At 43.6% G+C, this 27536-nt stretch overlaps 1 protein-coding gene across 2 annotated transcripts in view; it reads right to left on the reverse strand.

The window, feature by feature from the left end:
- MARS1 (methionyl-tRNA synthetase 1) overlaps positions 1–27536 on the reverse strand; it is a 116382-nt gene that overhangs the window by 25072 nt on the left and 63774 nt on the right. For both annotated transcript variants that reach the window (XM_033936052.1, XM_033936051.1), the window contains exons 14-17: positions 20805–20922; positions 18731–18944; positions 11255–11386; positions 7008–7112 (exon numbers count right to left, since the gene is read on the reverse strand). In XM_033936052.1, the coding sequence (XP_033791943.1) occupies positions 7008–7112; positions 11255–11386; positions 18731–18944; positions 20805–20922 (569 nt within the window). The remainder of the gene's footprint in view (positions 1–7007; positions 7113–11254; positions 11387–18730; positions 18945–20804; positions 20923–27536) is intronic.

Here is a 27536-nt window from a genome sequence, read left to right on the forward strand (position 1 = left end):
AAGTAAGGGGGACAAAGGACATCCTTGTCTAACTCCCCTACGCAAGTTAAATCTATCTGATAAATTGTTATTAATATATAATCTTGCACCAGGAGAGCTATACAATGTCTGAATCATTTTAATAAAACCGGGGCCTATTCCAAACCATTCCAGAGCTTGATACATATAACTCCATTCCACTCTATCAAATGCTTTTTCTGCATCTAAAGATAGCATAAAAGCTGGATCATTCATATTTTTCACTAAATTTAAAGAGTGGAATGCTAATCTAGTATTGTTTGATGAGTGTCTTTTAGCAATAAATCCTGTTTGGTGTACATCAATAATAAAAGGAAGAGCTTTTGCCAATCTTATTGCTAATACTTTAGCAATCAACTTACCATCTACATTTAATAAAGAGATAGGCTTGTAGTTTGAAACCAAGGTAGGATCCTTGTTTGGTTTTGGTAAGACAATAATTACCGAATCAGCCATAGTACCTGATATATTCCCATTATTTATTTGATATTGATACAAATTTAATAAATATGGTAAGATGATATTTTGAAATGTTTTATAGAATTCAACAGTATATCCATCACCACCCGGAGCGGATCCAACTCTAAGAGACTTCAATGCTGATTCTATTTCTTTTAAAGATATAGGATCTTCTAAACTTCGTTTTATATGATACGGAACATTTGGTCCAATAAATGAGTTTAAGAAATTTAATCCCTCTTGTTCTTTATTTTCATAAGATTCAGAAGAATATAAATCTTTATAAAAATCAAGAAATTGTATTAAAATATCTTTGGTGTTAGTGTGTGTGTTGCCTTGTGTATCTTTAATTGCAATAATCTTAGATTTCCTTTTTTTTGCTTTAAGAAAATTAGCTAATAATCTTCCAGCTTTGTTTGAATTACCATAGTACTGAACTTGCTTATAGAAGATATCTTTCCTCACAAATTGAGAAGAAATCTCATTATATTTTGCTTTTATTTTTAATAAACTTTGTAATGTATTATGTTCCCAGTTCTTAATTAATTTATTTTCTAATACTTTAATTTGGTTTTCCAGATCAACATATTGTTTTTTAAGTTGTTTTTTGATAAATGCTGAATATGAAATAATATTTCCTCTTATTGTTGCTTTAAATGCGTCCCACAAAATCTCAGCATTAATATTGTCCGAATTATTTATTTGAAAAAATTCATTCATCTTTAATTTAAAATCTTCCAGAAAGTTCGAGTCCGCAAGTAAAGCATTATCAAATCTCCAAATTGGATCGAAATGTACTATATCATTATTCTTAAAGTCAATCCACACACCAGCATGGTCTGAAATTATAATGGGATCAATAACTGCATTCATCACTCGCGCTATATTATTAGACATGAATATATAATCAATTCGTGAGAAAGATTTATGGACCTGAGAACAAAAAGAGAATTCCTGATCATTAAAATGAAGAATACACCATATATCAACTAAATTACAAGATTGAACCAAATTATCTAAACCTAACGATTTCATAATTCTACTTTGTCTCTTATCCAAAATTGGATCCATTACAGCATTGAAATCCCCTGCTACGATTAAATTAGAAGTAGCCAGTGGTAACAGTAATTGTTGAACTTGTTTGAAAAACTCCATTTGATTCGAATTAGGAGCATATAAATTTAATAAATCCAGGGTTGTATTTCCCAGAACCATTTTGATATGCACCCATCTTCCTAAAGGATCATAGTTTATTAATTTGAAATCAGCATTGCACTTCCTATTTATCAGGACAGCAACCCCAGCTTTTTTCCCCATTGCAGGTGCAAAGAAGCATTTAGAAATCCAACCCCCAGATAACTTTTTAGATTCAATATCAGAAAGGTGCGACTCTTGAATAAAATATATGTCCGCATTTTGCTTTTTAAGGAACGTTAGTACTTTCTTTCTCTTAATAGGATGATTTAAACCATTGACGTTAATAGAATAAATTTTTATATCCATCTATTTTATAATTAAATTTTGGCAAATATTTCTAAAATAAAAAAGATGACCAGACCTCAGCACATTAAGTAAATATAATTCATTCATCCAATTCCCCCATCCCTTTCCCCCCCCTAAAATAAGATTATAAAAGAAAAATTCAAATTTTACATTTATCCCATTTTCAATCCTCATCAATATATTATTACTGTGAACCCCCCTCCCTCTCTCTATGCTCCCTCCCCTCCCCCCCATAATCATTGTCTGATCTGGAACACACATTGATATAGCAGACCCTAAACCCCCTCCCCCAGACAACTAATATCCCTCCATATTGAATTAATATCTCTCAAAAATTCAACTATTCTTTTTTCCCCCACATATTTAATATTTCATTATTTCTATCCATACATATTCAATCATTCAATTAATAATTATTATCATTAATATTAATATTTCATTGCAGCAAATAACATAAAATTATCTATAATGAATTCAAATATAACTATTCAAATAAATTTTCATTCATATAAGTTATTCATATAAATAATAGTATCTTAAAAATCTTTATCTCCTTAGTAATTATCTCTTCTTTAAAAAACCCAATTCCCAGACTTAACCCTTTATTTAATAATTTTTGTATTTCATATCAATTAGTATCTAGGTAAAATATATCATTATATTAAGAATCATACTTAATTAATTCATATAAATTATAAATATATCTTCCTTTCAAAGTAATATATATCCTATCTTAATATTTTGTTAACATTTTCAATTTTAACTATAATTCCATGTATATTAAATATTCATTGTTAATTTAAATATATTCATTCATAGCGTTAATATATTACTAATATTAGCATCTAACCAATTTATTTATAACATTCTCATTTAAAAATCAATCATAATATATATAAATAAATATTTGAATAAAATATATATTTTCATATTTATTAATAAAAGTCTAAAATTATTTCCTATTTTATTAATAATCCCTTTTGAAATATGTAATATCCTATATTTATTTCCTCATATTAATCAGTTATTGTTATTCAGGATGGTTAGTAATTAGTAGTTAGGTAAATATATATATTATATTTATAATATCTCTCATAGATAATTAATTTCTTGTTAAATATAAAAATGTATCAGTAAATTCACAATATTGAAAAATTAGTCAAAAGCTCTTCATCTGTAATAAAATGCAGTAAAAATAACTTGGACCAGTATCAATCCACTTCTTTTTTTTTTTTTTTTTCCTTCTGTCTTCCTTTTTTTCCCCCCTCTTTTCTTCTCTTCAAAATGAGTCTTCTCCATTTTCTCTTTTTCCTTTAATCAATTTTCCTTTATGTAGACATCGGTTCCTCTTGTGATAGAAATTCTTTAAGTTTTGCAGGGTCTTGAAAATACCAGGACTTATTTCCAGTAGCTATTCGCATTGTAGATGGATAGTACAAGCCGTACATGTAACCTTTTTCTTTCAACTGCTGCCTCAGCATAAGAAACTGCTTTCTGATGTTTGCAGTATGTTTTGCAAAGTCTGGAACCAATAACAATTTAGACCCTTTATAATTTAAATTTTTGTTCGCTTTTGCTACTTTCAGGATTTCTAAAGCTTGCTGGTATCTCAAAACTTTAAAAATCAAGGGTCTGGGGCCATTCTGATTCACTGGTTTTTTTGAAGGGATTCTATGTGCCCGTTCTATTTCCAACGGCCACTTGGAGTTTAACTGTAACAGTTTAGGTAGCAAGTTCTCTAAAAACTGTACAGTGTCTCCCCCTTCAAGATTTTCAGCCAGTCCAAGCACTCTGATGTTCTTCCTTTTCCCCCGATTCTCCAAATCTATCAGCTGATTTTTCAAGCTTTCTACATTTTGTCTTTCACTGTCACACTTTTGTGTGACAGTTTCCAGCAGTTCAATTCTCTCCTCAATCACAGACATCCTCTGCCTGTCAGTCTGGATCTCCTGCCTCAGACCGAGCACCTCCTCCTTTACTTCCGAAATTTTGCCAGCATTGTCTGTCAGCATTAATTTAATTTTAAATAGCTCTGCCATTATATCTGCTTTATCTGAGAATTCCTCTGTTTCCAACGGGATCGGGACACTCGACGGCGACACCGGAGTCACTTTAGATCTTTTTGCCGATACACCGGAAGTGCACGGCTTCTCCGATTTGCCTTGCCTTGTGGTAGCCATTTCAGAAGTTATTTTTTGTTTTTATAATGCAGGTGAGCGATTCTTAGCAGCTGTTTCCTTTCCTTTAGTTGTCTGAGTTCAGGGAGCTCTGTTGCTATGCGACCATTTTGCGTGCTCCAAGCCACGCCCCCTCAGGAGGCAAATTTTCTGATGGAATAGCCAAAATTTCCTTAAAGTATTTCCTTGCCATTTCCACAGGTGCAATCAAGGGACATTTAGGGAAATTCAGGAATCTCAAATTATTTCTCCTCAATTGATTCTCAAAGCTTTCCATTTTTCTTTAACCAACTCAGTTTCTAAAGCTTCGTCGTACCAATTTCCAGGTTGTTTATAAATATGTTGAAAAGCACGGGTCCAAGCACCAAACCCTGCGGCACTCCACTCATGACGCTTTTCCAGTCCGAGTATTGTCCATTTACCCCCACTCTGTTTCCCATCCACCAGCCAGTTTTTAATCCACGTATTACCCTCGATTCCATGGCTCGCCATTTTTAGTATTTATATACCACTTATAAGCCTAAGTGGTTTACAATCAGGTACTTAAGCATTTTTCCCCATCTGTCCTGGTGGACTCACACTATCTAATGTACTTAGGGCAAGGGGGGATTAAGGTCTAGACTCACTAAAGATAGCGACTCAATCGCTGTTGGATGATTATCTGGCTGATTTTAAAATAGCGATTGATTCACTATCAAGTTTGCATGCAAATGATTTGCACAGAGGTGCAAATCATTTGCATGCAAACTTACCGACTCAATTGCTCAGTGAGCGATTGAATCTGTGCAGAGCCCTGCTGTCAGGGCTTTTGACGATTAAAAAATTTTTTTTTTAAATGGCACAGAGATTGTGCGTGTATTACACACGTAAAATATCTGCCCAATAAAAAAAATAATTAAAAAAGCCTCCCCCCAACAAAGCGTCCCCTCCCTCCCTGAACCAAAATAAAAATGGCCCATTTCCTCCTGCCATCGCCCCTACCCGCCTCCGAACTGATATGGCAGAAGGGATGCCCACTCCCTCCTGCCACCGGGCTCCCCGCGGTCTGGTCCCCTCCCCGTCCCTTTAAAAGTCAGAAGCAGGCGGGGCCATTGTTTTGGGGGGAGGGGGCATCCGGCATCCAGAGGTAGTGGGCATCCCTCCTGCTGTTTGTTTCAGGGGAAAGAAGCGAGTGGGCAGGTGCCTTCATGGCAGGAGGGAGTGAGCATCCCTCCTACCATGGGGTTTTTTTCCCCATTTTTTTATGGGCAGATATTTTTCTTGTGTACTGCATGCAAAATATCTGTGCCATTAAAAAAAAAAAATTACCCCCCCCCTCCACCCCCGGCAATCGGGTTTTAGGATCGTAAAACCCGATGCAAAATAGCCAAGCAAATGTTAGTGAATCAATCGCTTGGCTATTTTTCATCAGGTTTTACAAATTTGCATGGCTGGATCAGGAAATGGGCGATTGAGGGGGAAAACACGCAGTGGGCCATTTTGTGAATTGGGTTGGTTAGCAGCGATTGTGGCTAGTCCCGCGAGAACTGACTGCAGCCATTCAGGGAATGGCGTGGGCCTAGGCTGGAGCACGAAAAGCTTGCTCTTGCCTTGTGCGCCGCTGGCCCTGAGATGATGATGAGGCAGCTGTCCAGCGAGTGAGGGGCAGAAGTGCAGAAAGCTTGCTCCTGCCGATACACCGCTGGACCACCGGGGGGTGTGGGGGCTGGGACTGCCTACCATTTAGACCTGCCCTATACCCTGTCCTGGCCTACCACTAGACCACCAGAGGGGGGGCAGGGGGACAGGGTGCAGAGCCTGGCTGGCTGCATAGCCCGATAGGGCACGGAGGGAAGGGGGCTGAGTACAGAGCCTGGCAGGGAGTGAGGGGGGTTGGGTGCAGAGCCTGGTATATAATATTTGTATACAATTTGGTTCAGAATGTTTTTTTTCATGTTTTCTTCCTCTAAATCTAGGGTGCGTCTTATAGTCAGGTGTGTCTTATAGTGCGAAAAATACCTTGAGTCAGTACATCAAGCTCCGTCCTGGCAGTATTCCTTTTTCAAGGTTGCTTTTAACTCTTAACTCCCACTCGCTTGTAAAGCACCCTTTGAATGAGAAACTCCCTAACCCCCTACTTGTCCTGTTTGTCTGCTTGACTAGATTGTAAGCTCTACTGAGCAGGGACTGTCTCTTGTATGTTTTACTGTACAGCGCTGCATATATCTAACAGCGCTATAAAAATAGTAATCCCTAGGTAGTTGTGAATGAGGGATCATGACATGGCATCCCAGCTCCAATTCTCACTGAGCTGAAGACTAAAGCAGCAGAAGAAAATAGGTGAGCCAAAAAAACAAACAAAAACCCAACCTGTTGGTATTGTTCCTGTGATTATCCCTCTTCTATTCCTGGGCCTCTGTGCCAACATGGATAAACATCCTCTTGAATAAGCTTCACCATTTAAGGATTTAGGGGAAAAAGTCATTATCCACCCATTACTCCCAACTTTGTCATTTTGCATTTTTCCCACCAACTGAATTATTAGTTCAAATAGCATTTGTTTCATAGGCCTGAGAAACATGAGGAGAACTAATATAAATAGTTTCCCAGTTTAAGGAATGATTCAGGGTCCATTAAATATGAACCAAGAATTATTATCCTTTGTATTTCTTGAACTTTATTTTGTTAACATAGTAAGATATGCTCCCCATTAATGTGGGCTTGAAAGGAGCTTTGTATGTATGATTTGATTATGTGTAGATTGAACGTGATTTCCTTTTCTTTTGAATTATTGGATATTGTAATGTATTAAAAAAAAAAAAAAAAAAATAGCACTCTCTCTGTCACCTCCAGGAGACAGCTTGGACCCACCTGTCCTCCTCTATGCCTTTGACTCGTTTCCATGGTTCATTGATCTGGATGTACTGGTTACCAAGGCGGGATATGTTCAGGATGTACCTTAATGCATCGCGGATGCTTAAACACAGAGACACAGTGAATGAGTAAGGGCAGGCTCAAAACATACCAGGAAAATAAATCACAGATCTCCTATGGAATCAGAAGTGGGTAACAGCACAAAGAAGATAGAAACAGAAATACAAGTGTTTTGCAAGACACATGCAAACCATAATCCTAATTTCCTGACGGTCTTTCTTTGGGGAAGGGGGCTGTGGGAGAGTAACAATGTTTTATTGATTTTTAATGCATTATATGTTATCAAGGACTCAATTTGGCAACTGAAAAGGGCTCCTTTTACTAAGCCCCGTTAGGGCTTTAACGTGCGGAATAGTGCATGCTAAATTGCCCCGCGCGCTAGGCCTTAACGCCAGCATTGAGCTGGCGTTAGTTCTAGCTGCGTAGCGCGGGTTTAACGCGCGCTAAAATGCTGCATGCGCTAAAAACGCTAACGTAGCTTAGTAAAAGGAGCCCTAAATGTTTTAGGTCCATATGCGTATCAGTTCCCTGACGCAGGAACAAAACAGGCCACGTCGGAACCTTCAATAAAGATAAGTTCTTCTGTTACAACTAAACCAATTAAGTATATCACCATTTAGACTGCTTAAGCAGCGAAGAAAGAACCTTTTGATGTTTGTTCAATCATATGCAATGATTGGGTGGTGAGGCGATATTCTTGGGGTTCGCCCCTTGGTTTTGCCTCTATGTCTCTGAGCATAATTTTGACTACATATGAAGACATACTCAGTACCTTAAGGATTTTGAATTACCTATAGGAGAATGATTCTTTGTAGTTTCTAGATACCCTTCTTTAATCACTCTCAGTGATATTAGACCAAAAGTTTTTTGGTTTCCCCAGTATAATTTTATTTGAATTTGGGGCAAGGCTTATTGTTGAAGCACCTCTAAAAAAATGTTGGGGAGGTGGAGGAAAGGGGGGGAGGGAGGGACCCAGCACGCAACCCGACGGGTTTGACACCCCCGAGGTTGGACGGACCCCCAAACAGGGTCCACCCAAGCTCAATCCAGTACCAAAAAGGGGACAAGAAGCCCTAAACAAATTCCAATAGCCCTACCAAGGGTGATGGGTAGAACTCACTCACACCTGCTGGAGACTGAAAGAAGACTGATGGAATAAGGGGGAGTCACCTATTATGTACAGTTCCAAAGTTTTGTTTGTCTCCACCTGCTGGTCATGATGAGATATATACCCAACTGTAAGGTCTATGGTTATACCGGTCTGGAGAATTACTAAAGAATAAAAATTTCTGTGCGGCCCAGTTCTGGACCACAGCACGATGGCAACTTTAGAAACTGCCAAAAATCCAGTTTGAAGACCCCCCCCCATCTCGATTTTCCCATAGACTAGTAGTCTGCATTCACTGTGACATGCTGTGCTGCAAAGGTATCTCGGCCTGCTTCAACTCTTATGTGAAGATGGAATCAGCCTCCCACGCTGAGGTCTTCTGGCTGCCAGTTGGAGTGAGACCAGACTGGACCTCTACCCAAACCAAACTGTGCACGCAAGTAGGGAGGCAATACACTGCCGGCACCCTGAAAGTTCCCCAAAAGGACCACGGCAGGTGACAAATCAGCCTGCACTCAAGCTCCTGAATAAAATCCGGGGACAATCTAGCTTCGAGGGGGAATGGTTCCTGAGCTCCAAAAATGTTAATCAGGCTGGCTAACAGGTACCACAGAGGGATTAGCATGCTAGCTTCAGACCTCAAGCCTGCTGCTTCTTGTCACAGGCAGAGTTACTCCAGAAATACCGGAAACTCTGGAGCACAGAAAGCCTCCAAAAATTTGAAGAAAAAAACAAACCAGAAAATATTTTATTTTTTTGAACAGAGTAGATAAGACACACACCTAAAGGGGGCAGCACACTCCACTGAGGAAGGAAGAAGAGTTGAAAATTATGATTGATACCTTCTGCAAAGTGTGTGGGTTTGGATTCACTACCTACTTATCCAGAATGACACACCTATTGCACTAGGACATTTATAAATAGAAATAGAAACCTGGGAGCAGTTACCGGACTGGAGGACAGTTGTGGTGAGACTCGTTGCTGGTCTCGGATTCCAGCAGCAGCGGCTTCCTTTCCTGTTGGCAGCGTTGACAGGCATCCACAGAGACGGACCCCTGACGTCACTGGGTCCGTCTCCAACATCGTAAAAAGCAGCCGCTGCTGCCCCTTGGGAGCCCCTTAGGAGCCACAAGGAGTCTGGGAGTCAATTGTGGGTAACTTTTATTTGGGGTATATAGACCTGAGTCGGACTCTGCTCTCCATAATTGGATCTAAGATGGTCGTTGCACGTCTGCTGCAGTGAGGACGTCGTCGAAATTTTCCTTAACAATGCCGAAAAGACGGGGAAGGAATGCCGGAGGAGCCTCCCGGCGACCCTTAACCCCAGTGGTTACTATTGATGATTTTCTCCGACGCCTACAACGGGAGCAAGAAGAGTCGGGTGCTAGCTCGTTGGGGACACCGCCGGAGAGTAGTGCTGTGGGGAGATCCCCTGAGCTCGATGTCACTCTTAGCCCCGACGTTAGGATGCCACCAATTCAACCGACGCCGCAAGCAGCTAGCTCTCCACGGAACCAGAATGCACCCGAGGAGGTGGTTTCTTCTTTGTTCCCAGAGGCTAGCATGGAGGGCTCGCCGAATATGACAACGCAGAGTGACATGTTCTCTCTGCAAGGACTTGCGACCGGGACAACAGAGGTTGGGGGAATACAAGACGCCACTGAGGTAAAACTAATTTCAGAACATTTAGACACTACATCATTACAACTTTTTTCACCCACAAAACCCCCTAAAGTCACACTCGATGCATTATGGGACTTGGTAGTGAATTTGGGGAATTCTCTAAATCCTCAAATAAAAAGTTTGGATAAGGAATTAAAAGAACAAAAAGAAGAAATAAATGTCTTAAAGCAGGATATGTACAATTTAAAACAGAGTCACAAAATACAAATAAGGAGCTAATGCTTTTGAAACAAAATCAAGATTTGTTGGTTAAAGATAATATAATACTCAGGAAGAAGTTGGAAATGCAGGAGAATAATGGTCGAATTAATAATTTGAGATTTATAAATTTTCCAAAGATCTTGTCAACTTCTCCTAGAGAAATGGTGAAAAGATATTTTATGGAAATATTGGAAATTCCTGAAAGCTCCTTACCTCCTCTTACAAGAGTGTATTACCTTCCTGCCAAGCCCCAATCCAAAGAAGAAGAAAAAATTGAGGAACCCCAGGAGAGGTCATTGGACATTTCCGCAATACTGGAACAATCAGATAGAGAATTGGCTGTACCAGCCACTCTCTTGTTGTCTGTCGCTTTGGCTCCAGACAAGGATTGGATATTAAAACTTTTCTTTAAAAATAGGTCCAAAGACTTCCTGGGACAACATATTCAGATTTTTCCTGATGTCTCCAGAGAGACTCTAAAAAGAAGGAAAGATTTCTACTCCTAAAACCTGGAGTGACTCAAATAGGGGGTATTTTCTTCTTGAGATATCCATGTAAATGTGTGGTTAGATATTTATCATTGAAGTATATTTTTACAGAGCCATCTCAATTGATTAGTTTTCTCTCAGTGAAACGTCTTGAAAAAGGAATAACAGCATCCATGGAAAGTTAGCTCCCTGCACTTTAGTAAGACATGGATTTTCTTTTAATTAATTTGAATTATACCTATTCTATTCTTTAATCTTGGATCCAATAAATATTGAGGACTAGTGTGAGATTAGCTAGATTATTATTATTTTATTTATCTATTTTTATTTTTTAATTAAATGGAATTATGATCGTGGTATATCTTAACTTTTGAATCTTAGTTTAGTATATTGTTTGATCTCACTTTACTGTACAAGATGTATAAATAGAAATACCATATCACCTTCACCTTCTCATTGCCTGACAAATTGATTTCCTAATCCCCAACATATGTATGGATTTTATGAAGCTACTCAAAGTACATCTGGTTTAACAGCTAATTTATTTATTTATTTATTCAGTTTTCTATACCGTTCTCCCAGGGGAGCTCAGAATGGCAAGGATAGCAATGGGTTGCATTGTCTGCCTCAGTATACCTGTCATCACTCATCACTCTCTTTGGCACTCAGCTATACTCGTTCCAGCACTCTTCTGAGATTCTTACCGCACTTTTTCTAGCATCTGATTGTACTGATGAAGTTCCAGTGTGACATGTAATAAGAGTTTCTTGTCCTCCCGATTCAGCTCCATCTCTGGCACACAGCCTTCAAAATACTTGTGCACAAACATACCAGCTCTGCAAAACAAAGTTGAAAACAACATTTATACATTTATAGTGTGTATGTATGATTTAGCATACTTGTTATATAATTTGATATAAATATTCCATTCTAAATCATGAAAGGAACTCCAAATCATGCCTGCTGGTATTACATTTCCTTGCATGTTAAATATTTGATATTCATACATATCATTTGTCGAACAGTTATTTCTTAAATTTTTAATTTTTAAATCAAAATACTGTGCTAAATCATTTGCTTAAGGTAGCTTAATATTATGCGAAGACTGAGTGTAGCGTGTAGTGTCAAATAAATTTTGTAACCAAATTGAACAGTTCTTTTGCACTAGTATTAGAGTAAAATGCTTTACGTTTTTCTTTTATCAATTGTTTGTAGATTTTATGATGGATCTCCAATTATTCCAGTCTATCAATTTTCCTGTTTTTTCCAAATCTTTTCCAATTGTCTTACTAATTGTTTCATTTTTAAGAGTTCAGTATCAAACCATTTATTATTATTACATTGATTTGAACAGTGACATATACTGGATTACAGACTACCACTGCTGTACCACTTCTGTTTCAGTAATGCCTCAGTTGCGTAAAATTGCCTGTGTGCTGCCACCGTGCCATCTTAAAATAAAACCCCCAGACTGCTGGAAAAGTCTGCACCAGAGATTGAACAGGCAATGCAATTAGAGCATGAGGTGAGGTGTCCTTTCAGCTGTGTTTGCTTGTCCTGGCCATGCTCAGATTTTCCATTGTAATCACAAGTTTATAAATTGTAATTCAGCTGAGAATTCACTAGTGAAAAGTTGCATGTGAGATTTAGTTGGATAAGACAGTTTTATTGCTTGCTTTTTTTTTTTTTTACAATTTTATGTTCCAATTATGAATTTAAAGCAAAGTTACTTAGCTGTAGCAGGTGTTCTCCAAGGACAGCAAGTATATATTCTCACATTATACCTGCTTGTCCTCAGAGAATGATTTGTATCTAATATTTATGAATATTTTAATATGCTATAAGCTGCTTTGGGTAGTCCTGCGAGACACTTTACAAGTGTGCGTTTATTATTATTATTTTTTTTAGCATTATGTTTTATTCAAATTTTCCGAGCACAAGCACAAATCTGCTTTAGAACATAATGCAAATGAGTTGTCCTAGATCTCAGATCCAGCCTTTCCACAAAACACAACATGAGTGAAGTAAATTATCCCAGGACAAGCAGGCATGATATTCTCACATGTGGGTGACGTCATCTACGGAGCCCCGATGCGGAAGCATTTTCAAGCAAACTTGATTGAAGATTTAAGTTTGCTCTGCTGCTCCACGCATGCGTGCCTTCCTGCTCCACTAGGGGGTGCATCCCCTCGTGGTCTCCAGTTCAAATTTTTCCGCGAGCCTAGAAGCCGTGTTTTTCAGGCTCTGCCCCAACTGCCTTCTAGCACCGCGATTTTTTCTTGTTTTTTCACGATTAAGTCGCTGTGTGCGAATTCTTTACCTTTCTTACTTGATTCCTGCTTCGTTTTCAACGACCCGGAGGCTTCCGGGTCCCCGTGGCCGCGTGGCTAATCGAGCCGCGGCTACTTTCGATTTAATGTCCCGGCCTCTGACCGGCTTTAAAAAGTGCACCCGGTGCGAGCGGCTTCTTTCTCTCACAGATCCGCATCGCCGGTGCATCCTCTGTCTGGGGGCGGCTCACCCAACCGACTCCTGCCCCCAGTGCGCTATTTTCCAAAACAGGGCCCTCCGCCGAAGAAAAGCCCGCATGGCGGACCTCTTCACCCCGGACCAACCCTCCACCTCGGCCTCGAGGTCGGCCCCGGCCTCGGCCTTGACCTCGGCCCCCGATACCTCGGCATCGCCTCGAGACTCGACCCCGAAGTCCTCGGGACAACAGAAAGCCTCGGCTCCGGGTAAGTCCCCTCTTCCCTCTTCAGGTTCTGTAACAGCGAAGAAGCCAGCCTCGGGGACAATGACGACGCATGGCGGAAGCCCCATGCTTACAGCCCCGTCTAAGCCCTCCAAGCCTTCGGGCCGTGCCTCCACCACACGGGAATACTCTGATACGAGGTCGCCCCCGGTGGAGCGCACCGAGGCAGTGGACATGCCTTCGATGCTGTCCGTGCCCGTCTTCCAGGACCTACTCCGAGCGATGATCACGTCGGAGCTGTCCGCTGCAATGGCCCAGTTTCAATCGGCCTCGACCTCGAATGTGCCAGACCAGCCTGAGCCTCGCACCGAACAACCTCGAGGAAGGGTGCGCAATCCTCGCCGCATCCCATCCTCCTCGGACTCCTCGCCGAGGCACCCGAGACGTTCCCCCTCCGCAGACCGCCGAGGGGCAAAACGTCGGGCTAGAACGACAGAAACCTCGAACCGCCGTACCTCCAAGAAGGCCCGAGGTTCACCAACTCTACGAGGCCGTTCTCCCACACCTCGTACGGGACCACTAAGGGTGGCTGAGTTATCACTCTCCAACCCGCGCATCCTCCGAACTCCCCCTCGGACGTATTCTCCGAGGGAGTCCGGATCGAGGTCACCGATCCGACATCGATCGGTACCCCTAACCCCGGCATCGTCTCCGAGGGGCTCCTCGAGACACCGAAGATCGACAACCCCGGAACACTCTCACAGTGCTTCCCCAGTCTCGGAGCATGGATCAGAGCATGAACCTCGATACTCGAGGGAAGCCTCCCTATCCTTCTCCACCCGACGAAGGTCTCGTTCCCCGACCCCGCACGGGGCCCCGGGGACATCTCGCCCATCCTTCACTCGCTTTGTCCAAGACATGGGCCACGCATTGGACTTAGACCTCCAGTCCGACTCCAGATACTCTAAGGAGTACCTGGCGGAGCTGGATATGCCATCACTGCCCAGAGAGTCCCTTCGCTTACCACCCAACCCGGTACTCCAACAGGCCTTCTTCAGGAACCTGGAGACCCCCTACATGGTCACGGCCGTACCCTCCAAAATGGAGGCCAAGTACCGCACAGTACCTTACCCGGGATTCGAGCAACCACAGCTCTCCCACCAATCTCTGCTAGTAGAATCCTCCTTGAAAAAGGCTCACCCGTCCCGGGTCTCAGCAGCGGTCCCCCCAGGCCGAGAAGGCCGAACCCTGGATAAGTTCGGCAGGAGACTATACCAAAACGCAATGATGGCCTCTAGGGTGCAAAGCTACACTTTCACCTTCACATCATACCTCAAACACCTCATTGGACTATTGAGAGCCTTTGAGACTGACCTACCGGCCTCCCGGCAAGGAACGTTCGGCCTGCTCTTAGAGTCCCTCTCCAACCTGCGCCTTCATCTATTCCACGCGGCCTACGATGGCTTCGAACTCTCCTCCAGAGAAGCAGCCTTCGCTGTCGCCATGCGCCGACTAGCCTGGCTGCGCCTGGTCGACATGGACCCCAACTTACAGGACCGGTTGGCTAACCTCCCCTGCGTGGGAAAGGAATTGTTCGATGACACTATCGAGGCGGCGACAAAACGCCTCTCCGAACATGAACGCTCGTTTGCCTCCCTTGTCCGGCAAAAGCCCAAACCGCCAGCGTCCAGGCCATACAGGGCCCCTCCGCGCCGCTACCCACAAAAGTCCACCCCTGCTTTCTCGCGGCCCCCACCCAGACGTCCGCAAGCCCACCACAGGGCCATGCCCAAGTCCCAACCGCCCGCGACCACCAAACCATCCCCGTCCTTTTGACGGGACACGCGGAAGGGGGCGGGCCCCCTCCGCCATAGTCCCAGGCCACCTTCCCATCGGGGGTCGACTCAAAGCTTTTTACCCTCACTGGGAACAAATCACGTCGGACGCATGGGTCCTTGGCGTGATCTCATCAGGGTACTCTCTCAACTTTCGGGCCATTCCTCCGGACAACCCCCCAAGGAATTGCCCTCCCAACCGGACTCAGCTACCCCTACTCCTCTCCGAAGCTCGAGACCTGCTTCGCCTGAGAGCAGTGGAGAAGGTTCCCCCCGACCAACGGGGGAAGGGCTTCTACTCCCGCTACTTCCTGGTACCGAAAAAAACGGGAGACCTACGCCCAATACTAGACTTGAGACGCCTCAACAAATTCCTGGTACGGGAAAAGTTTCGGATGCTCTCACTACCAACACTTTACCCCCTGATCGACGAGGGCGACTGGCTCTGCTCCCTCGATCTCAAGGAGGCGTACACACATGTCCCAGTGCACCCCGCTCACCGCAAGTTCTTGCGCTTCCAAGTAGGGGACTGGCACCTACAATACCGAGTCCTCCCCTTCGGACTAGCATCATCACCTCGGGTCTTCACCAAGTGCCTCGTGGTGGTAGCAGCAACCTTACGTTCCCAGGGCCTCCAGGTATTCCCCTACCTGGACGACTGGCTAATCAAAGCCCCGTCCAGGGAAGGGGTTATCTCAGCGACCCAACAGACTATTACCTACCTACAAAGTCTGGGGTTCGAAATAAACTTCCCAAAATCTCAACTACGCCCCTCGCAGTCCCTACAGTTCATCGGGGCCACGCTGGACACGGTTCGTCTCCGTTCCTTCCTCCCCCCTCCGCGCCTGGAGGCGTTAGTAAGTCTGAGCCGAAGGATCTCCCTGCTGACCTCAGTATCAGCTCGACAGATGATGACTCTTCTGGGCCACATGGCCTCCACCGTCCATGTCACACCCTTCGCCCGCCTCCATCTGAGAATCCCTCAATGGACCCTGGCGTCTCAATGGCGTCAAGACCGGGACCCGATCGACCACTCAGTGACAGTGACTCATTCATTGCAACGATCGCTCCGCTGGTGGGCCGACTCTTCAAATCTTTCCAAAGGTTTGCTCTTCCTCACCCCACCCCACAGCAAGGTACTCACCACGGACTCGTCGGAGTACGCTTGGGGAGCCCATCTGGACGGCCTACGCACCCAAGGAATGTGGTCAGCACAAGACTGTCGCTGCCACATCAACGTGCTAGAACTTCGGGCCATCTATCTCGCAGCTGTAGCCTTCCAACATCTGCTCCACGACCGAGCGGTTCTCATCCGAACCGACAACCAGGTAGCGATGTACTACGTAAACAAACAAGGGGGGACAGGGTCTTGGCCCCTTTGTCGGGAAGCCCTGCGCCTCTGGAAATGGGCAATCTCCAACAACACCTTCCTTCGAGCGGTGTACATACAAGGAGAACAAAACTGCCTGGCGGACAGACTCAGCCGTCTCCTCCAGCCACACGAGTGGTCACTACACTCTCAGATCCTGCGAGGAGTGTTCGAACGGTGGGGGACACCTCAAATAGACCTGTTCGCGTCCCCTCACAATCACAAGCTGCCTCTCTTCTGCTCCCGGATATACTCCCCGGATCGACTCGAGGCCGGCGCCTTCCTCCTCGACTGGGAGGGAAGGTTCCTATACGCGTTCCCGCCGTTTCCTCTGATACTGCGGACGCTTGTCCACCTGAAAACAGTACAAGCCACCCTGATCCTGATTGCCCCTCGCTGGCCACGCCAGCCGTGGTTTTCCCTGCTACTTCAACTCAGTGTCAGAGATCCACTGCCTCTGCCTCTGTTTCCCTCTCTACTGTCACAGGGTCAGGGTTCACTGTTACATCCCAATCTTCAGTCTCTTCATCTGAATGCTTGGTTTCTCTCCCCCTGACTGCTCTCCCCGTGTCTCAATCAGTCAAGGAGATATTGGAGGCCTCCAGAAAAACCTCGACGAGAACCTGCTACTCCCAAAAGTGGACCAGATTCTCAACCTGGTGCTCCTCCCACAGCCAGGACCCGGTGTCGGTCCCCGTCCCCCTGGTCCTTGACTATCTACTTCAACTATCTCATTCCGGCCTAAAGACCAACTCCATTCGAGTACACCTCAGTGCGATTGCGGCCTTTCATCAGCCCCTGGAAGGGAAAGCCCTCTCGCTCCATCCCTTAGTCACTCGCTTCATGAAGGGCCTGCTGAACGTCCACCCCCCTCTCAAACCTCCCCCGGTGGTTTGGGACCTTAACGTGGTTCTGGCTCAATTAATGAAACCCCCATTTGAGCCACTAGACAAATGCCATCCAAAATTCCTCACTTGGAAGGTAATTTTCTTACTCGCGCTCACCTCCGCACGGCGGGTTAGTGAGCTACAAGCGCTGGTAGCGGACCCACCCTTCACGGTATTCCATCACGACAAGGTGGTACTCCGCACTCATCCAAAGTTCCTACCTAAAGTAGTGTCTGATTTCCATCTCAATCAGTCCATCGTCTTACCCGTGTTTTTCTCCAAGCCCCACTCTCACCCCGGAGAAGTGGCGCTCCACACTCTTGACTGCAAAAGAGCGTTGGCCTTTTACCTCCAACGCACCCAGCCACACCGGAAAGTCCCACAACTGCTTCTGTCCTTCGACCCAAACCGGTTAGGCCACCCAGTTTCCAAACGCACCTTGTCCAACTGGTTGGCCGATTGCATCTCCTTTTGCTACGCTCAGACTGGTCTCGCACTGCATGGTCGAGTAACGGGACACAAAGTCCGAGCGATGGCAGCCTCCGTAGCGTTCCTCAGGTCCACACCTATTGAGGAAATCTGCAAGGCTGCCACATGGTCTTCGGTTCATACCTTCACCTCCCACTACTGTCTGGACTCCCTGTCCAGAAGCGATGGCCGGTTCGGCCAATCGGTATTGCGAAATCTATTTGCTTAAATTGCCAACTTCCCTCCATCCCTCTTCAGTAAGCTTGGAGGTCACCCACATGTGAGAATATCATGCCTGCTTGTCCTGGGATAAAGCACAGTTACTTACCGTAACAGGTGTTATCCAGGGACAGCAGGCATATATTCTCACAACCCGCCCACCTCCCCGAGGTTGGCTTCTTGGCTAGTTAAGTGAACTGGAGACCACGAGGGGATGCACCCCCTAGTGGAGCAGGAAGGCACGCATGCGTGGAGCAGCAGAGCAAACTTAAATCTTCAATCAAGTTTGCTTGAAAATGCTTCCGCATCGGGGCTCCGTAGATGACATCACCCACATGTGAGAATATATGCCTGCTGTCCCTGGATAACACCTGTTACGGTAAGTAACTGTGCTTTCTGACTGAGGTTGGAAGGGTGGGAGAGGACTAGATGCCCCCACCACCGTTCTCCCTCCTCAGTAAAAATAAATTCACTGAATAGCTGTAGTGTTGAATTCTATGACCTAATGCTTCTGGTAAAAATTAATCCTTTAGTGGTGATGAGGGAAATGACCAAAGAATGAGAAGGATCTATGATAGCACAGTAAGCAGGGATACCTTTATAGGTCCCTAGTTGCAAACAGCTGCCTTATTACCCCTCTAAGTTTGCAGATTAGTGATGGACACCCAGAGGGACCTTCAGTACCATAATCCCTCACCTACTTCCCACACCTGTTTACAAAGTTTCCCAGGTTGTTGAGGAGCTCTGAATTGTTCTTGAGCATCAGGTCATTCCAGGAAAAGGCACTGTCTTGTCCTTCAGGGCGCACAAACAACAGATAGAAGCGCCAGATGTCTGCAGGGATCCCTGTATCTTTGGCCATATCTCCAAAGACCCCAACACCGCGACTCTTAGAGAATTTTCCATCTTCGTAGTTCAGGTATTCTGTCAAGAAATTTGAAAATTAGAAGTAGTAATCTTTCGCATACATGGTTATTACAACTACTTGGCTCCCAACCTATGCTAATGGTCAAATTATGGGGCCTGGAGGAAACCATGACAAGAATAACATTTACTGTGCCTTGAATATTAGAAGCACCACTCATCTGGGCTAGGGTGACCAGATAGCATCATGTGTAGAAAGTCAGATGCAATGCAGTTTGTCTCCCCACTCCCTCTGCATGAATGAATAATTCCTACCAGATCAGAGCTACAAGTTTATGCAATCAGGGGAGTAAAATTTGGTTTGACTTGGCATGTCCCTTTGGACACAGAGCTGTGTTACTCTACTTTTATCATATATAAATCACTAAGAGGCACTATTATAAGGACCAGAAACTGATTATTGAAAACAAAATATAACATTGAATAGACACAGAACATGAGGCAGGGATGAATGAACAACAGTGGTTGGCATTCCAGTAGGTCAGGGGTGCCTACACTTTTTTGGCTAGCAAGCTACTTTTATAATGACCAAGTCAAAATGATCTACCAACAATAAAATTTTAAAAAACACAAATCATACTGTACGCACAGAAAATGTTAATTATCATTTATATTCAGCTTTTTTTTTCAAAGAGGTCAAGGCAGATGACTTTAAAATATGCAATATCACCTCAGTAACAACTATACAAAAATAGACAAATATACCCCCTCCCCTTTTACTAAACTGAGATAGCAGTTTTTAGCGCAGGGAGCTGTGCTGAATGCCCCGCGCTGCTCCTGACGATCATAGGCTACCTGCGCTAAAAAACGCTATCGCAATTTAGTAAAAGGGGGCCATAGTGCAAAATATAGACAGCAGATATAAATTGGGACACATTTTGATCACTAAATTTAAAATAAAATCATTTTTCCTACCTTTGCTCTCATGAGTCTCTTTGATTTCATGAGTCTCTGGTTGCACTTCCTTCTTCTGAATGTAAATCCAATATTTATTTATTCCTTTCTGCCTCCTGCATGCATCCTCTCCTCCAGACCTCATTCCATTTCCCAACCAACATCTCTCTCTGTTCCTTCATGAGTTCAACTTTTTCTTCCTGTCTCCCTGCCCCCTCCCCTTTCTTTATCTCTCTCTCTCCCTGCCCTCCTCTTTTTTTCTTTCTCTCTCCCCCACCCACTGCCGCCGATTTCTCCCTGCTTTCCTGACGCCAGGCCAGGCGTGTACAAGCGCCGGGCTCACAAGCCTTTTCCCCCCCCCAACGTCAATTCTGATGTCGGAGAAGAAGTTCCGGGCCAGCCAGGCAGCAATTGACATTGGGGGTGGGGGGGGAAGGCTTTGGGCCCAGCGCTTGTAGGCACCTGGTCTGGCATCGGGGAAGCAGGGAGAACGGAATGCAAAGGCCATGCGAGTCTATTGTAGAGCCCGGGATGGGCTCCGCGATCGACTCGCGTTGCCTTTGCAATCTACTGGTCGATTGCGATCGACCTTTTGGGCACCCCTGCAGTAGATACATTCCTTCTGGGGATAACAGGATTCTCTGGCATTCTGATACCTTTCATTGGACCAATAAAAATTATCCAAAAATAATGCTGCAGGATATGGAAAGCTCATATATAACATCACTGGTGCACTGTTTTTATGTTGATGTAATGAAGAGTAACCCAGGTAGAAAAGGTATGAGAGGTCCCTGTCTCAATGAATTTATAACCCAAGAGAAAAAATAAAAACAGCCAAAGATGAAATCAGGAGTGGACTCTAATGGTGGCTGCTGAGGCACTCTTTGAAAGGGAGTAACCCTTGGCCCCGGTCTCTTCTCAGAACCATATTATGAATTCAGGTTTCAGGTTGATTTCCTTAAATACCTGTTGAGATGAGGTGATTAACCAAAGTGTAGTTATCCTCGGCTCCAAGCTGAGTACAGGGGAAGACCACGCTGTGAAAGGGAACATTATCCTTTGCCATAAACTGATAAAGTTGAACCTTCATGTAATTAAATAAAAGAAACCACACCAATTATTAAACAAATTCTTATCAAGAGGATATACATGTTCACTCTAGTATGAACTCTATGAATATTGGTTACTGCACTTGATATAATGCCTTTTATTACAGCATAACAGAGCAATTTAGACAACAAATTCAAAGAAAGGAAATTAGCATTAAAGAGCAGATATCTGGTTAGCATCTAACTCAAAACTGGTTATTTTGGGGGCATTCTGGGTGCAGAGTTTGCACTTGGCCAGTTAAGTGCCGATATTCAGCACTTAATTGGCCGTGGTAACTGCATAAAAGTCAGTCCTGTCTTTCTGTGGCTTGCCATAACCAGTTAAGTGCTGAATATCACACTTAACCAGCTCTGTAAACCCAGAAAATGCCAGAGCCTGGATATGGCTTGGCACTGAATTTCCAAGTATAACAGCAGCAGCAGTTAGCAAATTGCTGAGCACTGCCAGCTGAATAATCAACTCCAAAGTAAACAGTATATAAATTTATATATAACATTTTCAAGCTTCAACTGAGAGAAAAATAATGTACATACATATATAATTAAGCTAACCAACCACACATTAGGAGAGCCTAACAAACCATAACAATAAAAGCTGGTGTGCTCCCATAAAACTATATACAATATACAAAATATTTGGCCATAAAAGAGCAACACTGGATATTCAAGCTGAATTCATTAACCCCTACAGAGTTGAATGAAGAACCTGAATGGCTATCTATCATGTGAAGACATAATGCATGGAATTGTAAGAGATTGGTTAAAACTGAGAGTTCCGGTTGAGACTTTAATACATCAGATATTTGGCAATGGTCCTTTATTATATAAATAAGGAAGAGAGTTGCAATCAGTCTGGGATACACTTAAATGGGAACCATATCAAAAGAAAAGAAAAAAGTTCTTTAACTGTGTCAAAACGCACAGCGTTAAATCAGCTGTGTATTTAAATCTCCAGTGGAGATTTAACGCTGAGCATTAGAAGAGTGAGTATGTGTAAGCATTTATAGTATTGAATGCATTTTTGAAGACATTTGTTTTATCTGCAATAAAAATTGAAATGTTCTCACAGATATGGGCAGTTGGAAATGTGAAGATTGTACTAAACATGTTGTAGGCATTGAATGATGATGCCTCGATCCTGAAGAAAGAACTGAAACATGCAGGTTGGGTGGGGTGGTGAATTTTTCTTCAATACCAGAAAAGTTCGATGATAATTAAAAAAAAAAAAAAAAAGGTTCCTCAGAAAGCTGTCGGGGTCAATAGCTCCCTGCACCACCAATCCTCACCGATCCAATTTTTTATTATCACAAATTAAAAAATTGGATCAGTGAGGATTGGTACTGCAGGGAGCTATTGAACCCGACAGTTTTCTGAGGATCCATTTCAACTTGCTATTTGAATTTAAATGTATTCGCCTGTATATGTGATAGAACGAGTTTTGAATTAGCACTTTGGTGATATTGCCTATAGAACTAGAAACATGCTATAAATATTTTCTACTGACCAGCCAGAGCCATCAGGAGGGAGAAGAGCTGTGTCAAACAAAAGCCACTGATGCTTTAAGCAGTTGCAACGAACATAAGAATAGTCATACTAGATAAGACCAAGATAGTCCAACTGGCAGATTCCTTGCAAGATTCCTTGCTACTGACCTTGGGGATAAGAAGTGGATTTCCTTTTTCTACCTTAATAGTAGTATATGGACTTTTCTTCCAAAACCTTGCCCAAACCTTTTTAAAACTGCTATTACCACATCCTCCAGCAACAAGCTGTACAGCTTAACTATTAGGCAATAAAATAAGGCTGTATTGTTTGTTCCCACATTGGTAAAACAGGTCGCTTGTTGGGAAGATTGGAGAAGACGTGACAGCGTTGGAGCTCAAGTCGTCTTTTGTCAGCTAAGTCCTTGAATGTGCCTCCGGGTGACTTTACCCTTTTCTTAACCCGAGCTGTTCTGTGAGGGAGTTTTTTGCCAGTGAAAGTATCAAAAGCAGTTTTGATTGTACTTTTTGATTCTATACTGCTACATTAGTCTGAGGCTTTTTCTCCCTCTTTTTGGGTGCATGCTGGGTTTGAAGAGGGGGTACCTCGGTGCCACGATAACACAACATTTTGAATCATTATATGAACATATTATATATTGTGCATCCTCGTATAGTTTGTTAATAAAATATATTCGCCAATTTGGTTTAAAAGTATTACGATGTAACTTCATAGAAGTGTCCCCTAGTCTTTGTACTTTTTGAAAGAGTAAAAACAATCAATTCACATCCACTTGCTCTACTCCACTTAGGATTTTGTACACCCATAATATCCCCTCTCAATCATCTCTTCTCCAAGCTGAACAGCCCTAATCTCTTAAGCCTTCCCTCTTATAAGGGGAGTTTCATCCTTTAATAATTTTGGTTGCTCTTCGTTGAACCTTTTTTTATTCTGCTATATCTATCTATTTTGAGACACAGCGATCAGAACTGCATGCAATAGTCAAGGTGAGGTCGCACCATGGAGTGATATTGTATCTTATTTTCTATCCTTTTCATAATAATTCCTAGTTTTCTATTTGCTTTGTTTGGCCACTGCTGCACACTGAGCAGAAGATTTCAATGTACTGTCCACAATGATACATAGATCTTTTTCTTAAGTTTGAAACTTAGCATCAAGGAGATGATGCTAGGTTCCTTTCTTGCAATAGGGGCTCTCTGTGTTTCTTCATGTTTATTTAAAAAAAGCTCGATATACCACTTTTCTGACTCCTAGAAATAAGACAACAGCTATGGTTCATCCAGTAGGGTCTAGGATGATTCATTGCGGCTAGTTAATCATGGCCGTTTCAGCGCGATGAACTGGCCGTGATGATCACCCAATTCCGAGTTTGGGTCTTTACGATTCAGCATTTGGGGGGCAATGTCCCTCCCCCCCAAAAATTATACTTCTCCCCTCTCCTCCCCCATCTGAGTCCCCTTTAGCCGTCAGCACCTCAGTGCCCTCAAACAGCTCGTCCTCTCCCATTGCCTGGGCTTCGGGCCTATTGTTTCAGGCGCCTCCTCTCCACCATTTTGCTCTGCTCCTCAGTGCAGGGCTGGATGCGGCCAGGTGCTCAATGGACCCCTTGCATAGTCCTGCTCTGTTGCTGCCAGTGTGGTGTGCCGCCAATTATTCTGGGATTCCTAGTGATTGGGGCTTTGTATGGGGCTAGATTCACTAAACTTACCGATCCTGTCCCGACGATCGCGAAACCAGTTTTACTGGTTTTGCGATCGATCCCCGACCCGATTCACTAAACAGCTTCTCAATCAATCTCTGATCCGATCCACCCATGCAAATGAGGGGAAATGATATGCAAAAGTAGGAAGCCATCGATTCACTAAGCAGAAGAAGAAACACCGATAGGGTTTGCCGATCTGAAAAAAAAAAAGCGACTGCCGAGGACCAGTCGATTACTATCCTTGCCAATTCTCCTGCCCTCTTCTGTCCTGAAATATCAGTATCAAGGATACCGTGTAAGAAGATTGCAGGAAGACTCATCGGATCATAGGCAAGATAGAAATCCTGACGGATCGAAAGAGACGGAAGTGAAGGAGACAGGAAGAAGAAAGTGCAAGAAAGTACCAGGCAGCAAATTTAAGTGTATGTACACAAACGCAAGGAGGCTAAGGAATAGAATGTGGGAATTGGAAGCTATGGCACAAAAAGATAACCTAGACATCATTGGCATCACAGAAACATGGTGGAACGAGGACATCTGGAACACTGTACTACCGGGATACAAGCTACACCACAGAGACAGGGTAGGATAAAAAGTTGGGGGTATTGCCCTATAAAAGAGGGCATTGAGTCTATCAGAGAGAACATGCCGGAAATGAACAATAAGGTAGAGTCTCTATGGGCTAAAATACCGGAAGCAAATGGAACGGATATGAAGATCGGCATCTACTACCGACCCCCAGGGCAGTCTGAAGAAACTGATGAAGAAATGACGGATGAGATTAAACACGAATGCAAGGGAGGCAACGCAGTTATCATGGGCGACTTCAATTATCCAGGGATAGATTGGAACCTAGGCAACTCCAGCTGCAGTAGAGAGACCAAGTTCCTGGATGCTGCAAGCGATTGCTTCCTGGAACAACTTGTCATGGAAAATACAAGAGAAAATGCAATTCTAGACTTAATTCTAAATGGACTACGAGGACCGGCGCAAAGTGTAGAAGTAGAAGGGACGCTGGCAAGAAGTGATCACAATTTGATCCGTTTCAACCTGGATACAGGGGCAAAACATCAATCCAGAACGATGGCCATGTCACTGAACTTCTGAAAAGGGAATTATGAAGGGATGAGAGTCATGGTGAGGACGAAGATTAGGAAGAGGATAAGCACTGTAAATACGCTAGGGCAAGCATGGTCCCTTTTTAAGGACAGAGTCACAGAGGCTCAAAATTTATATATACCGCGTATCAACAAGGGTTCCAAGAGGAAGAAGAACAAGGAACTGGCATGGCTCACTGTAGCGGTGAAAGAAGCGATCAGAGACAAGAAGATTTCATTTAAGGAATGGAAAAGGACAAAAATGGAAGAAAACTGGAAAAAACACAAACATCATCAAAGCAAGTGCCATAAGACAGTAAGAGGGGCCAAAAGAGACTATGAAGAAAAAATAGCCAAGGAGGCCAAAAACTTTAAGCCATTCATTCAATATATTAAGGAAGCGGTGGGACCGTTAGATGACCAGGGAATAAAGGGAGTACTAAAGGAGGACAAAGCCATTTTTTGCATCTGTATTTACTGAAAAGAATATATCCAATATACCGGAAGCTGACAGGCAATACACAGGAAATGAAGACGGGAAACTGACAGGGACAACGGACAAATTAATAGGCTTAAAAATAGGCAGACAGATTAATAGGCTTAAAAATGATAAATCCCTGGGACCGGACGGCATCCACCTGAAGGTAATCAAGGAACTGAAAGGGGTTATACGCTGAACTGTTCCAACTAATAGCCAATCTGTCGATCAAATCAGGAAAAATTCCGGAAGACTGGAAAGTGGTGAATGTTACGCCGATCTTCAAGAAAGATTCAAAGGGAGATCCAGGAAACTACAGGCCATTGAGTAACTTCGGAACCGGGAAAGATGGTAGAGGCGCTGATAAAGGACTGAATCATCAATCACCTTGACGGACACAAACTGATGAGGACCAGCCAGCATGGCTTCAGCAAAGGAAAATCTTGCTTGACAAACTTACTGCACTTCTTAGGAGTAAATGGGCAGATAGACAAGGGTGACCCGGTCGACATCGTATATCTAGATTTTCAGAAGGTGTTCAACAAGGTTCCACATGAAGGCCTACTTTGAAAAATTGCAAGCCATGGAATCGAGGGTGATATACTCACATGGATTAAAAACTGGTAGGCGGATAGGAAACAGAGAGTGGAGGTGAATGGACAATACTCAGACTGGAAAAGCATCATGAGTGGAGTGCCGCAAGGTTTGGTGTTCAGGACTGTGCTCTTCAACATATTTATAAATGACCTAGAAATTGGCACGATGAGTGAGGTGATTAAATCTGCGGATGATACAAAGTTATTTAGAGTAGTGAGGACACAGAAGGATTGCAAAGACCTACAAAGAGACATAAATACGCTCGATGAATGGGCCGTGAAGGTAAAATTATGGTCTTACCTGTTAATTTTCTTTCCTTTAGAAGCCGCAGATGAATCCAGACTAGTGGGTATAGCTCACATCGACCAGCAGGTGGAGATAGAGAACTGATTAACAGTTGGCCTTAAAGCCTGGTGTTCCCTCTGTTGCTTCAGTTATGCATTTTGCCCAAGCAGCCCGAAAGGAGCATGAACATCCACAAAACTTCATTCCAGTAGAAAATGTGCCATCAAATAATACAATTACCAACCATATCCCAACTGAAACCATAAACAAACCCCCTACATATATCCAGTGCACTTAGGGAGGGGCTCTGGATTCATCTGCTGCTTCTAAAGGAAAGAAAATTAACAGGTAAGACCATAATTTTACCTTCCATAGCAAAGCAGCAGATGAATCCAGACTAGTGGGATGTAGCAAAGCAAACTCAAACAGGGTGGGACGCCAATGCCGCCTCCGCCAGCACTGCAGCGCCAAAACTTGCCTCCGCGCTGGCCGCTACGTCTAACCGGTAATGCTTTGAAAAGGTATTACCCGATGACCAAGTGGCCGCCCGGCAAATTTCCTCCAAAGACATCCCCCCGGACTCCGCCCAAGACGTAGCCAAAGCCCGAGTGGAATGAGCATGAAGGTGCTCCGGTACCTTCTTACCTGTCAACACATAAGCCAAAGCAATCGTCTCCTTGACCCAACGCGCAATGGACGCTTTAGACGCCGCCATCCCCTTGTTCTTACCCGCGAACAATACAAAGAGATGGTCCGACCTACGAAAATCATTCGTCACCCCCAAATAATGGAGAAGCATACGCCGTACATCCAGTAGACGCAAAGACAAAAATCGTTTACCCCAATCCTCCTTCCGGAAGGACGGGAGGAATACACTCTGGTTCACATGAAACGAAGAAATCACCTTAGGCAGGAAGGACGGCACCG

The sequence above is a fragment of the Geotrypetes seraphini genome, chromosome 3 (assembly GCF_902459505.1).
Source record: "Geotrypetes seraphini chromosome 3, aGeoSer1.1, whole genome shotgun sequence".
NCBI lineage: Eukaryota > Metazoa > Chordata > Amphibia > Gymnophiona > Dermophiidae > Geotrypetes > Geotrypetes seraphini.